This window comes from Carassius auratus, chromosome 3 (assembly GCF_003368295.1).
Source record: "Carassius auratus strain Wakin chromosome 3, ASM336829v1, whole genome shotgun sequence".
In the NCBI taxonomy this organism is placed as follows: Eukaryota; Metazoa; Chordata; class Actinopteri; order Cypriniformes; family Cyprinidae; genus Carassius; species Carassius auratus.
In genome coordinates this window covers 9,512,582-9,527,496 of record NC_039245.1, presented here as the reverse complement: position 1 = coordinate 9,527,496, position 14,915 = coordinate 9,512,582, and the positions used below count along the sequence as shown (strand labels likewise).

At 37.4% G+C, this 14,915-nt stretch overlaps 1 protein-coding gene across 4 annotated transcripts in view; it reads right to left on the bottom strand.

Moving 5' to 3' along the window:
* The window catches only part of asic2 (acid-sensing (proton-gated) ion channel 2), a 317,641-nt gene that overhangs the window by 110,621 nt on the left and 192,105 nt on the right, over positions 1-14,915 (bottom strand). The window contains exon 1 of one of the 4 annotated variants that reach the window (XM_026208285.1): positions 7,400-9,676. The exons of 2 other annotated variants lie outside the window; for them this stretch is intronic. In XM_026208285.1, the coding sequence (XP_026064070.1) occupies positions 7,400-8,110 (711 nt within the window). In that variant the 5' untranslated portion in view covers positions 8,111-9,676. Of the gene's footprint in view, positions 1-7,399; positions 9,677-14,915 lie in introns of those variants that run through there. One more of the 4 variants, XM_026208276.1, reaches the window with a different exon arrangement.

Sequence of the window (14,915 nt, the reverse complement as noted above, 5' to 3'; positions counted from 1 at the left end):
GAGCTCATGCTGTGACTGGAGTGATATTAATTATTGACAAAGGCCACTACTGCACTCAAGTGTAATGGTAGATAAATGACTCATGATGAAAAAGAAAAAAGGAATCAATATCAAGTCCACATTAATAACTCAAACAAGAATGGCCAAGGTGGCACACACAGACCAAGAGGCAAGCATGGGAATCTGTAAGCATAATGAAAAATATTTTAATATTTAAATATGCCCTTGAGAAGACTTAACAGCAATACATTGATTGGCATTTTTGCTTGCCTTTTAAGTCTATTTGCAGATACAGAGACTTAGAGAGGATCCGCAGGCCATGCTAATTTACAGCATATGTAAGGGCAATTTGAGATCAGAAATCTGGGTCTGTTAAATTAAAGATGTGTAAATTCACACTATATGGCAGAAATGGTAGGGCTTTTCAGTGCCCAAGTGTCCACATTTGCATTAACCCTTTAACCCAAAAAGGAAAATTCATTTACTCACCCTGATGCCATCCCGGATTCATATGACTTTCTTCTTTTTTATATAAATAATCTGTCGGCATATGAGGCAAGTGCAAGAGACCCCTAAAGTTTCAAAAACAACACACAGTGAACACGTTGGGAAATCATATGACCTCAGTTAGTGGTAGATAGGTGTGTATGCATGTCTATTTCACACTTTTAGGGAGAAAAATACAGTGAGACGGGTACACTATATAGTTAAATATTAGCAATATATACACTTCCATTTGATACTACACTACAGTAATATTTACGTTTTCGAAAAAAGTTTCTTAAGCTCACCAAAGTTGCATTTATTTGATTCAAAATACAGTAAAAAAAAGTAATATTCTGAAATCTTTTTCATTTTAAAATGTAATTTTCAAAACTCTAATTTAGGTTGAAAACATATATTTTTCTTAACTTTCTCAGCTGTCTACACTGAACTTTTGATCAATTTTATGCATCCTTCATAAATAAAAGTAAAATAAAAGAAATTCTTACAAAAAATGAAATTAAAAAAATAGTACTGAATAATAATAATAATAATAATCTTACTAACCCCAAACTTTTGTTTGAATGGTAAATCCATCATCAGAATGCATGCCTCGTTTTTTTAATGGCCACCATTAGAAAAATGTGCTTCTTGTACCCATAATGGTGGCAGCAGAGACTAACTTGACCATGCTTATCAGCAAACCTTGACGCCTCGTTTTATACTATGATACATTCAGAAATTGTTAGGTTCATTAATTCTGTTTGGAATCTATTATTGAACCATAGTTTCATATACATGAACAAACACATGTACACAATGCCCTACACATCATGACATTGGTCAGATCCTCTCTAATGTAATGTCTGCATGTCTGCATCCTGTAACCTCACAAAGCTCCAGTTTTCTTTTCATGTGTGTCTGACATTCATTGTGGCACAGTTTCTCTGTCATCAGTCCTCCCTCTCCTTTACATCCCCCATTTTGGTGTTCAAAGGCTTCTCAGCTCTATAGGACTCGTCACAGCTTACGTTCATCAAGATGCCAATGTACGACATTTCCATAAAGACCCAAAGCAACTCTTGTCTCTTTCTCTCATTAATGCACTGATGTTTTGTGCGATAGTGATGTTGTGAACACTGGGCTATTCTAAATCTACATACACACGTTTGTTCATAGACTTGTGTGTTTGTGTGTGTGTATTTCTTTAAAATTTTTACATTGTAAAGAAATTAAAGTATCATGTATCTGATATTGTATTTGCTGAAATATTCCATTGAATGTAAATTATAATTCAAACACATTGCAATACTTTGGTATATAAAACAATAGTAGACTTAATGTGGATAAGGATGTTAGCATATTTTTGATATAGTTTATTATTAATAATTTTAATTCTTAAATTATAAGATTTTTTAAACTTATTATATTTATTAATTGTTGCAGATCAAAACACTGAGTAAACAAAAACTGGTTTAAGATGTCAACATATTTATTAATAGTTTATATTATTGATTTTAATTATTAAACATGATTTAATAATTAAGTGCTATTAATAACAGCAACATATAATTCATATGTAAAACAAATTATACATTAAATAAAAAAAATGGTTTGTATATATATATAATTCTTTCTGTTATTAAATGCAATTAATGTATTAATACAGATACATACAGCCCTAATAACTGCCCCCAAACATTTAGACACAAAAAGTTGTGCACTATTAGAACTGAACTGAGAATAAACTGTAGCTTACAATTCAATTGATGAATCTTATAATTGAAAAAAACTATGCAGTAGTATGTTTACTGACTTAATAGTTTGTAGAAGCCTTCAATACTATTGGGAAATATATTTTCTTATATTTGAGGGGTGGGGGGTCTAGACATAATCTCGGAAAAATATTTGCAATCCAATTTTTCTGAGTCTAATTTTTCATGATATCTTATTAAGATTTGAAATAGACATGTGGCTTTCAACCCATTACTTTTCTAGATTGCCCCAGGACTCATTTCATGTATTTTTATATCAAATAAAAAAATATTTAAGTGTGGTAAAAAAAAAAAAAATTCAAGGCACTTTAGTGTCTATAACTTTTAAAATTTTTGAGCATTATCAAATCTGGTTGATATGGTTGATAAAAAGTAAAGCCCAAAGTGTCTTCTTTCCAAAGACACCAAAATTATGTTTGTAACGCAGTAGGAAACTGTTACAATTATAAGTTAGGTAGAGCACTTTCAGCTGTGAGTCCCATAATGGGGGGTGCTGGCTAACAGGTTAAGTAACAAAGATGGACTAAAACTTGATTCTAAAGAAGACTGAATTGCAATTAACTAAAAATCAAATCCAAATAAGTACAGTTATTACCAGGAAAAAGGAACATGTCAAGAGAAAATCCACTTTCTTCTGTCAGTTCATTCCAATTCCATCTTGTGAACTTAAAGGGTTACAATTGTTCAATTCTGAATATTGCTCAACCCATACAAATAAAATGCATGTGTAACAGTGGACATACACAACACAATTAATGGACGCTGTTGTAGATTAAGCCACACTGAGTGATGGGCCATTTGTAAGTTTCTAAAATAATGGCAGCAGCCTTTGCTTACTGATATGGAACAAGGCTTATTGTCATGGCAAGAATCTACGTGAAGCTATTTGAATTCAACTCTTATCGACCAGCATACACACACAGCTGTCTCAATAAGAGCCAGGAGAGCCAAAGCTAGCACTCACACACAGTAACATATTGCCTCACCTGGCAGCAAGAAAGTGAGTACATTGGAGGCATAAGCCATTAATGATAGAAAATATTGTGCAAACCCTTTTGGCACACTGTGAGAATGATAGCAGTACTGTGGAAAAACACTAAAACTTCACTAATGTTATTTTGTCAAAGTGTCAAAAACATTTCAAGTTAAAATCTCTGCAGGGTCTGGGAGTATTGAGAGGCCATGAGATAGCATACAGTAGTTGAGCTTAATTCAACTGTCATTGAACTCAATGAACAGACTATCTCAACCCACCAGACTCCAGACCACTGCTTGATAGAGCCACAGGATATCAAAAGATACATCATCCAAAACTACTGGAAGCAGAAGGATCTAAAGTTGCCTAGAAATATTGGATATGAGTTTGAATGCAACTTCACAGAAACTGTTCATCAGGGGGACATTAAAAACCAATTTAGCCTTGGGATAAGACTTGCAGTTTTATAGCTGGGTAGAGTATACCTACTATTACTGTACATCGCTGAATATAATTCATAGCTGCAGTTGAAATATTTTAGTTGCAGTTGTTGCCTTCATCTTTTTGTCTGTTTCAATTGGCTGTATTCTTGCATACCCTTTATTTAAAAAATAAAAAATAAAAAAATAAAAGATATATATTTTATTTTATGTATACATATTGAACTGCAGTGATTCATGGTAACCGACTAGGTTTCTGATTGTAATACATTGTTTTTATTGTATAAAAAAAACGAGTGAGAATAGAATAAAAGTGAACATCTGTAAAATAAAAATAGTATTGATATTTCTTTGTTTTGTACAGAGGTTTTGTAATTTCTCATTTCAGAGATCTGTAGTATTACAGTTTTTCTATATATTTTTTATATATTATTTATATACACAATTTTAGTCCTAACAATGACTATTACAAATCGAAAGTGTCACCTTTGAAAACCCAGAGCAAAGAAACAAGGAAAAACAGGAGAAAGATTGAGCAGTAGTGCAGGACTGAGGAGAGCTGGAGTGGGTAGAGTGGGAATAGAAGGAAGAGGTGAAGAGGAACTGAGGGAGAAGAGAGAGCGAGAGTAGACAGCACTGAAACAAGATGGTTTAAGAGGTGAGAAGAGAGGAAGATGAGATTTTAGAGGGAGAGAACATAGAGTCTCAAATCAGATGAGAGCCATTCAAGTTGAATCTGTTATGAATTATGATCTCTCCCTGGCCAGAAGCAGAATGTGAGCAGATCTACTTTGTTACAAAAATAAATAAAAATAATAATAAAAAAGGAGAAGAGCAAGGATGCCATTAGTCCTGGGGTTATAAAATAAAAAATCAAGTTTACTTTAATGATTTGGGACAATGAACAAATAATGGTCATTAGTCTAAATCTGGTTATAGTCATGAGTAAACGTGTACATAGTAAAATGTAAGGCTTTCAATATTCAGACTTTTCAAGAATTGTAATTTTATACATAGAGATTGTTACACTTACATTTTATGTGAGATGACATGCACCACCTTTTGACTATAGATGTGAATATTTTTGACTGATAAGAAATTATGTTATATTATGCTTGGCAACAGACTGATCGTGCCCCACCAGAAATAACTGAAGATCTGTAATTCTTTTCAAAGCAAGTTCCAAAAAGCCCTAAAGCCCTTACAGCATACTGAATTCATGAAACGTTTCAGCTAAACAGCTGAAAAAAATAATAATAATATATTGGCTACATTACTGAAAACCTAAAGATATTTTCTGTGAAATTCAAAATCTTCCATATAAAGACCACAGATGGGAGGCGCGGCGCCACGTCTTGCTCTCGTTCCAGACGGAGGACCCTCTGAAGGAAAGCTTCAACCTCAAGGATCATTACAGTGCCAGACCAAACTAATCAACGCAGTGTTGGAGCTAATGAAACTCATCCATTCCCATCAAGTGATGGACATGGCCAGCTAACAGCGTTACCATGGTGATGCTGTGATGGAAATCTGTGTCTTCATAACTAAAACAAAACAACAACAGCTGAAATTATAATTTTATATATATTTAACCAAGCTCAAAGGTTTGCAAGTGCACTATTCATGCTGCATTTAAAAGCCATCTGTAGTGCCACTAGTTAAAAACTTTTAGTAGTAGAACTTCATTAAGTCAAATTATAGTAGTACAACATATGAAACAAGTGTTAAACTCTTCCATTCATAACCTACTGCGAATTATTGCACAGATCTCACTTTAATGTAACTATTATGAGTAAGCCAGAATTTGTTCTGAGGATACATTTCTGTAACATCTGGGAATGTATGACTGCAGCCATGTGAAACATCCCAGAGCAGGGAATTACAGCTTTCCCTGCTGGAACTTCTCCTATTGTCTTACTTGGTCCCTAATACACTTTGTGATGAGTGGATAATGTTTCGCTAATGTAATGAAGAGGAAAGCTGAGGTAATGAGAAAGAAGAAAATTAGCCATTGCACATGGGATTTCTTTCTAAACTCTTAAAATGGGCATATTTAACCTCCAGTGACTGCTATATGAGCTAGTATCCCACAGATATGTTGCTGGATAAGAAGACTGATAAATAAACACTCATTTCACATATGTTTAAAGGCTAAAATAAGATGCATACACTACATAAGGCACATATGTTCTTGCTATTGTGAGACGAGTTATTAAAATTATCTGCAAACTATAGTGCCATTCCAAAACACAGAGAAAAATACCCCAGTGACATCCAGCCTAATTAAGAATTATTATGAGAAAGTTGCAAAGTAGTCTTGCACAAATACGCACATGCAGAAAAAAGCTCTGCTGAAACGTAGCCTGAAAGAGAACATCTGCCCGCGCTTCTCTTCTCCCCACATCCAGAGAATTAGAGAAACAACAGAGTGGCAAACAACACAATGAGACTGAAGAATGAGAGAGAGGGAGGACAGAACCCAGAACAACATCCATGAAAAAAAAAAAAAACTTCCTTCTCACAGTCCCACAACATCCCAGTAGTTCATTTACAATGTCAACATAACAGTGCATCCTACTACAGCTGTCACTCCAATTCTGACAGCAAAATTCCCACAACTCCTTATAAATTCTGTTGTAATTTCCAGGGGGAAAAAACTAAAAATAAAATAATTGACACTTTTGTTGTTCAATTGTTAATAATAATACATACAAATATCAGGCATGTTTTAACCATTTAATTTTTTTTTTTTTTAATTTCCATTAAGTTACTGAATTGCATATCATAACAACACCTTCCTACTTTCTTCATTTCTGACATTACTCTAAATTTTTATTTAATCGATTCATTCATTGTTTTCAAAGCATCCAATTACACTTGTCTATTACAGTGCTTGTCATTTCTCAGGGAAGTATGTCTGCAAAGAGGGGATTGTGTAAGCTTATGCAATACAGCAGCAGAAGCAACCGTGAAGAAACAGGATGAGAATGAGGAGAAGGAAGACATGTTCACTGACAATAGGAAACAGAGACTGATCACAGTACTGCAATGTGAAGATGCCTATAGCAACACTGTTTAAAAAAAAAAAGTGAATAATTTTAAAAAGCACAAATAAATATTCATGTGAAATGGTGTGTTGTGTGCTGTAGAGCTGCAAAAAACTGTGCAAAAAGAGAGAATTCATTGGAATTTTCTCCTTGGCGTGGGTATTTGGTGCTAAAATCTTATCGTGTCACATCTGGTAAAAAAAAAAAAAAAAAAAACAAGTGTTAAATAATTATTTCTTGGCATGAAAAATCAGTGTGTTCTTAAGGCTTGACCGGTGATACATCGCCAAATCTCATCGCCAAGTAGGTTAGAGTCTTTATGAGCAATGCAAATGCAAATTATGCTTAATCAGAATTGCATTATGAAAATCAGCATCGCACCTAATTTGTTTGTAAACACTGGTATTAGAAATGGGGCTCCCACAGAAAAAAAACAAAAACAAAACAAAAACAAATTGGGTTCAGAAAGTTCAGATATGGTTGTACAAAATGTGCTGTGAAATATTTGAAGATGACAGAGAGGCCAATACAGGATGAGAGCTAACGAGAGGTCAGAGCCGAGTCTGTACATGTGCTGCATTAAAGAGTAAGTCACAGCAAATTTCTAAAAGTACCAGAAGGAAAAGGTGATAGGGAAAGAGACAGAAGGAGTGTTAGAGGTCATTTGTTCAGACTCACAGTGGAGAAGTTGTGAGCTCCACAGGGCTCTCCACGGTACTTGCAGGCCAGTAGCATATCCTCCAGCTGGTGGCCCAGTCGGTCCATGAATTCCAAGCTGGTGCCCTCAAAGCGTCGTGGAGGCAGGAAAAGACGGAAATCTGACAGCTTGCTAAACCATGCCTGACTGTCATCTTGAAGCAGGTCCAGCACCAGGGGTCTGGCTGTGCGGTTGGCCAGCAACAGTCCGAGCCAGTGACCCGCGAAGTACAGATCGCTCTTAGTGAGGTGATACAAACGCACTGGGTTATTGTTGCAGATGGTAACCGTGGGAAAAGCGAGTTCTCTCGCCCACTCTGTGTGGACTCTTGTGTGAGTGGGGAAGTCCAGCCAGTGAAGCAGCCGATTTGAGGACCAGGACAACAGAAGACCCAGACAAGTGCAGAAGGCTAGCATCCAAAAGGCCCGGCGGCTGAGAGAGTTAGACGGGGTGAAAACATGCCGCAATCCATGGAGGTGAGTCCGTGCTAGGAGGTCTGCAGTGAGGTGGGACAGATCGTCTCGTGGTGCTCCGGGTCGGGTGCGGCGACGTTGGGCCCTGCGTTGGCCCGGTGTGGGGGAGGCAGGGCGCAGACAGCGGCCTTCCAGAGCCATGAGGGCCCACAGAGCTGCTAGAGCAGCAGGGGGGATGGCTTCATCTCCCAGCCAGGCCTCCACAGCCGGGGCCCTCATGGGGCTCCAGGAGCACGGAGAAAGCCACAGCACTTACTTCCTGAATACAAATCTAACATTCAAAGTCCAGTAATCAAGTAACGTACTGTTGTAACACCTGCAGGACAACTCTAAGTTTAATTGAAGTACACAATCCCAACTCTGCTTAGGCTTCCACTTTAATATCCTGTCAATTGTATGCAAACTTCATTTCAGGATTGCATAATCACATTCATGCACAAACACACTGCTCTCTGAGGTACCCAAAATTTAGTGTGTGTCTTCATACCCACTGGCAACTCTCTATAACCCCTTAGGCAAAATCCCTAGGCTATTTTCCGTGTTCCTTTCTCTCTTCCTAGCTCTCTCTCTTTCACTGACTCCCAGCCCAGTCCACCTGGTCAGGGTGCCCAGACTTAGTCTGGCTTTGGGGACAGCCTAAAATCTCCCTCTGAGTTTCTCCCAGAATCTCCTAAAGTTCAGGTGAGCGAATTGGTCACATAGCGAATTGGTCACATAGATTCAATAGATAGAAGAAAAGATTGTAATAGAGAATAATGAAAAAGAGCTGGATTGTGAGAGGCAGAGCCAGCTGAGTCACGAGAATGATGGATTTGAGAGAGTCTCCAGACAGACTGACCTGTTGGTGAAATAGTCTTGGGCAACCCTTTTCCACAGTCCATGAAGAGAGGGTTTTTCCCAAAGACTAACTACAACTGAGCCAACAACACCACAATCACACTCATCTTGTCTTTTTGCTCTTTTTTCTCTAGCTTTGACAGTGATACAGTACTGACTTTTTGCCTTCCCATCTCTATGTGTCTCTGTCCTCAACTATAGGGGCACATGGGCAAAATCCTAATGTTACAGAGGTCGTACTTTGTGCTAGTTCTCACACTCAAACACACACATACACATACACACACACACACTGACTCTTGCCTGCAGGAGGACTGAATGCCGCTGATGTGGAATTTGTTCTGACATGGTCCGAATTCAACATCTCACTCTCTCTCTCCCTCCCTTGTCCATCCTTCTTTTAGACTGAAACAGCATCCTTTATCTTCTTCTCCTTCGCTTTTCCTTTACTAAAAATATCCATTCCCAGAAAAACAAATTCTTGAATTTGCATCCATGTCCCTCCTCTTTACTCTGTCCATCCATGCATGTTTGCTCCTCCCCCTGCCTCTTGCGTTCCTCCTCTTGTCCTTTATCGTTGTCTGGACGCTTCACTTCTGCCTCTTCGGTCGCTCAAGAGAGAGATAGAGTGCGAGTGAGCGACAGAAGCTGCTCGGCATGTGAGCCTTTGCTTTCCTTTCCACTGTTTAATTGCTCCGCTGTTGCTGCCACGCCACTCTTGTCTTCCCTTTCGCGCTCTGGAGGTCTGTTCGCTCAGCATTCCTCTCCTCCTCCTGGGTTACTCCATCCATTTACTGTTCCACCTGCTCTGTCGTTTCTGTTCTCTCTGCACTCCTCCTTGTCCACACAGCCAGCGCCTGGCTCAGCCTGTGCCAGCTCTCTCTCTCTCACTTTCTTTCTTTCTTACTCTCTCTCTCTCGCTCTCTCGCTCTCTCTGCTTCTCTCTCAAACTCTCTTTATTTGCCTGTATGTTTCGTTCACTGTTTGCTTCTTTGAACAAGGTAAAAAAATTAAAACAAAATAATCCCTCTTTATGAGCTTGTTAAAAAGTAAAATGGTGTCCTGTGCGTGTGAGCATGTAGGAGGCTTGTTTTTGTGTAGGAAGAGAAGCCAAAAGAGCTCACTGGTGTCCCACACTTCCTATCGCTCACACTTATATTTTATATCCTCTCTTTTTCTGTCTTTAACATACATATTTAGTATTTGTATTTGGAACTGACTTTAAGGGTCAGACCTGGGACTTGACTTTGTCTTGTAAATCATTGTCTTGGACCAGTCCAGCAGTTCCCTGAACGTCCTCTGAGGCAACTGCTTGTTAGAGTAGAGAATTTTTTTTTTAAAATGATTTATGAATAAAACTCCATTGTAATTCCAGCTAACAAAATAAAACAAAGGAATTGGCACTGATGTAATGCCAGCAGTGAACTGGTGCGTAGCCTTGCATAAAACACATTTTAATTCATTTCCAACAGAAAGAGTCATATTATCTTTATAACTCTCAAATCATGAGTACAATCTATAACTTCAATCTGGAGCCTTTCAGCTATTACTTATCAGTTAGTATCGCACTTTCCCTAGGATCTCATATCCTCCGAAGAGTATTCAAACTGCCTGGACATCAGTGCATCTATTAACTGCTGCTTGATTCAGTTTCAGTAAGTACAATACAGTACATTTGCATCTGCATTGTGCCTTTCATTATTAAACTGTGGTAAGTACAATGAAAAGGACAGAAGAATCCTTTAGCCTATAATATTTTCCCAGTTTGTGAGGCATTCAGTTTCACAGCAAGCATGTAACTGATTTTACTCAGCTTTTTTTCAGGCAGATTCTTTATCAAGTGCCCATATGATCTCAGCATTTAAGTAGCCCTTAAATATGACCTCTTATCTTACCATATTAACAAATACAACTGAATACAAAAGAACATAAGCATAATTTCACTGCATTCAGAAGAATCTGTAAAAGAGAACGCCATCGTTTTTTACATATCCCACTATGTTCTTCCCTCAACTTAGACCAGTTGATAAGTATCTCTCCCATCTCAGTGCATGCACTCAATCGCTGTAGCGTGCGGCGCCACTATGCTAGCATTTAGCTTAGCACCATTTATTTCTTAGGATCCAAACAGGGATGAAACTACCAAAACACTACCAGAAACTACCAAACACTTCTATGTTTTCCACAATTACATGAGTAGTTACACAAGTAAGTATGGTGATACAAAATAAAATGTTGCGATTTTCTAAGCGGATGAATAATGAAAACTATAATATATGGCACTTACTTTTCCTTTAACACAGCGTGTTGCCTCACAAAGGCCAGAATAAAAAGCTTACAGATAAATAAATAAAAAAGTGGAAAAAATGTGAACAAGTCACACTATATGCTATACACCCCACAGCAATGACTGACACAGACCAGCATTTCAAAATATTCTTTAATAATGGTATGAACCAAATCAACAACAACTACAAAATATCAACAAGCACAGATATTTACAACATTTCAATTAATAAGAAAAAGTAAAAAAAAAAAGAGAGAGAAAAATATACAAAAATTCAAGTTAATGTTTCGATTTAAGTACTTAATTAAAATTAATCAGTTACATTTTGATAAATTAATTGGAAGGCAGTTTTTACTTACACATTTTAAAAATAATAATAATGTTTGCTTATATTTAAGTATATACTTCTGGTTAGAAAATGTCTAAGCCCATGGCAGGACTGTGTTCAAAGCTTTAAACTAAAAATATATTTCTCCATGAAATTTTAAATGTGATTTTTACTTCCGGAGCCCCACTGTGCGATCTACTTTCCCAAAAATCAAAATGGGTTCTACAGCGAGAAGAGGCCCTTCAGCAGCTCACTAATGAGAGTGTCCAACCCTCATTCAAAGAACCATGGATTGAATTTGACACCAGATACCTGAGGGCCAAACACAAACCCTCTACTAGAACCAAAACAAATACTAAATTCAGCCACAGTATTACATGTCTACCAGCATTTAGGTTCTTTCCTCAAACAAAAATACATCCATACACTAAATCAACAAATAAATACTGTGCTGTATTATAAATATGCACAATTTAAGGGGAAGTCGTGGCCTAATGGTTAGAGGGTTGGACTCCCAATCAAAGGGTTGTGAGTTCTAGTCTCGGGCCGGACGGAATTGTGGGTGGGGGGAGTGCATGAACAGCTTTCTCTCCACCTTCAATACCACGACTTAGGTGCCCTTGAGCAAGGCATCGAACCCCCAACTGCTCCCCGGGCGCCGCAGCATAAATGGCTGCCCACTGCTCCGGGTGTGTGCTCACAGTGTGTGTGTTTGTGTTCACTGCTCTGTGTGTGTGCATTTCGGATGGGTTAAATGCAGAGCACAAATTCTGAGTATGGGTCACCATACTTGGCTGAATGTCACTTTCACTTTCACTTTCAATTGACTTACAGATCACTCTGCTCACTTTACAGCTCCTGACTCTGTGCTGTGAGAGTGCTGATGAATTTAAACTTCTCAGCTTGACAAGGTCAGTCCCTTTTTACTGAGAGCCATGTTCACACATTCATAGTCACTGCCCGCAAACAAACAGGACTACTGCATATGAAGTATTACTGAAACACTGAATTATAGATAGATACAGACAGAGGTCTTACATTTGTAAGATGTCACATTCAGTTATGAATTACATGAATTATCAAATTATAGTCTATATTATCAAAGCAATTTAAAATACCTCTTTTCATCACTGGATATTTGGCTGTATTTATAAGATGCTGTCAATAATACTATAGAAACCAATTGTTCAAACAAAGATAGTAGGACTTAAAAATGACCTTAAAACCAATGGCTTAACTAACAAACAATGCTTTAATGTACAAATATACAAATATTTTATAGCTAAACGATGCAAAATCATATTTGCATAGTCCGCTTCACACCAGATACCCCACTTATGTTACATTCATACAAGAAGACTGCAGTCTCATGCATAGACATGCACAAACTAAAACAGACAACAGACATGGGGATAGTCTGACAATCTGATCTATCCCGAATTCCCAACATTGTCAGAGATCAATATGAAAGGGATTTGCTTACTGTTTGTAGCCTGTTATGAGGCAGCATTATTACAAACAGCAAAGCCATTCTTAAAATAAACAAGCAGAAACACATACAACCTTGCCAAACCTTGCGTGGCATTAGTGTTCTTTTCCCACTATCAACAGACGGCCTCTGTGGAATACTGTATGCATAGTGCAGGCACAAACTGAAATTTTGAGAAGCGATATAGTGTAGTAAAATTCATGGAAATGCGTGCATTTAAAAAATGTCATTTTGGAAAAGTTTGGTAATGCTGCATAGAAGCATTTGCACAATGGGGGTATTACTGTCAAATGTAACAACTAGGCATATCAAACCACTGCAAAAGGAGATGTACTATTAGGTGTTAATGTGCACTGAAGCACCAATATGCATGATTTGGGGAGCTCCTCATTTGCTATGATAAATCAAGGGAGAAGAGCTTGAACAGCCATTTCTCTACAGATTTCTCTTCCCTAATTTACATACAATTCACTCTAGAATAAGGCATGCTCATGATTCTTTCAGACGTCGCTCATTTTACCAAGAAAAAGTCTATGAAAATCTCAGAATGTCAGGAAAAAACGATGCACAAAGCACTGCTTAAAAGCCAGCCAAATTGGTCAATACTTAAAAAAAGAAGAGATGCGTTTTGTCAAGGTGATCAATAACACAGTGTTCTGAATAAAGATGACTCCAATAACACTAGTGTAATCAATGACCTCAGTCTGCACTATGAGTTTTTTAATCAAGGCGTCACCAAACATGTCTGATGTGAGGAATGGCTTTACCCCAGATCAAAGACCTACTGCTTTAAAAGCAGCAGACTATTGAAATTAATGGTAGGGTCATGCCTCATCAGACAGGAAAGGAAATGAATAGTGTTTGTGCAGGAGGGGAACAGAGAGGGGGATCTAAATAGCACGTACTCTCAATGTCATCCACACTCATCTAGTATATGTTTAGATGCTATTGAGTAGGTTGTTTGCACATGACAATATAAGAGAAAGGAGATACTGAGAATGATGGAGAGAGGTGTGGCTGTCAATCGAGACCAAATTAGAAAGCAGCAAGTAGTCACCATGATAATTAATAATAATAATTCCTTACAATTATATAGCACTTTTCTGGGCACTCAAAGCGCTTTACATAGAAAGGGGGATCTCCTCAACTACCACTACTAATGTGATGAAAGCTTGATTATGAAAATTATTTTTATTGTTGTGAAACGATGATGGACTAACTGGTCTATTGTCAGACAAGATATACATGCTGATAAAAAGACCACTGCTTTATACCACAGTTCAATAAACAACAAGTTAATAGAGTAACTTGCATTTTAGACACAATGTAGCCGGTTACTTTGTGCAATTGTGCTCCGTCAGCGAAAATAGAGAAATAAATCCACAGACCAACAAGTCAGGTGTCTCCAAAACAAATCACAGTAGCAGTGTTCTGTTCCAGAATGAATCGTTTGAGTAAATGAATGAATGAATGAATGAATGAATGACTGGTTATGGTTAAGTAACATTTTGTTCTTCATCATTCACGTTCTGTTCTTAAATAAATCAATCATTTTGAATGACAAGTTGAATGAATGACTCACTCATGAAGACAAGTTGTTTAAAGAACCAACGCGTCTTTCTTGAACAAATCGATTGAACGAATGCTTCAAACGACTTGTTTAGTTCCTGAAAAAAATTGTGAATTAATCATTGATTCACAGACTTACTCATCTTGCTCCTGAATGGATCAGTGTTTTGTAGAAATCATTTTAATGATTTGAATGAGCACTCATAAGTTAGGGTTAGTTTGTAGCGTGCCTTCATCTTTAATCATGTAAGAATTAACAAAGTGTAAAGAAAGCTGTTATTTACAAAATAATAATTATTGCAGATGTACAGATGAGTAAAAGTGCTGGTAAAGAACTTTGTATATGCACATACAATTGAGTGTCATGCACAAAAATTGCTGAACCCACACTGATTCGGTTTTCTTTCCTTAAAAAGGAGTTAGCAGGAATAATTCCATCACTATGGTAACTTTTTTATAGTCGTTAAACAGACTACTTAGACATCCACATATTTAGATGGTAGAATATGGTAGA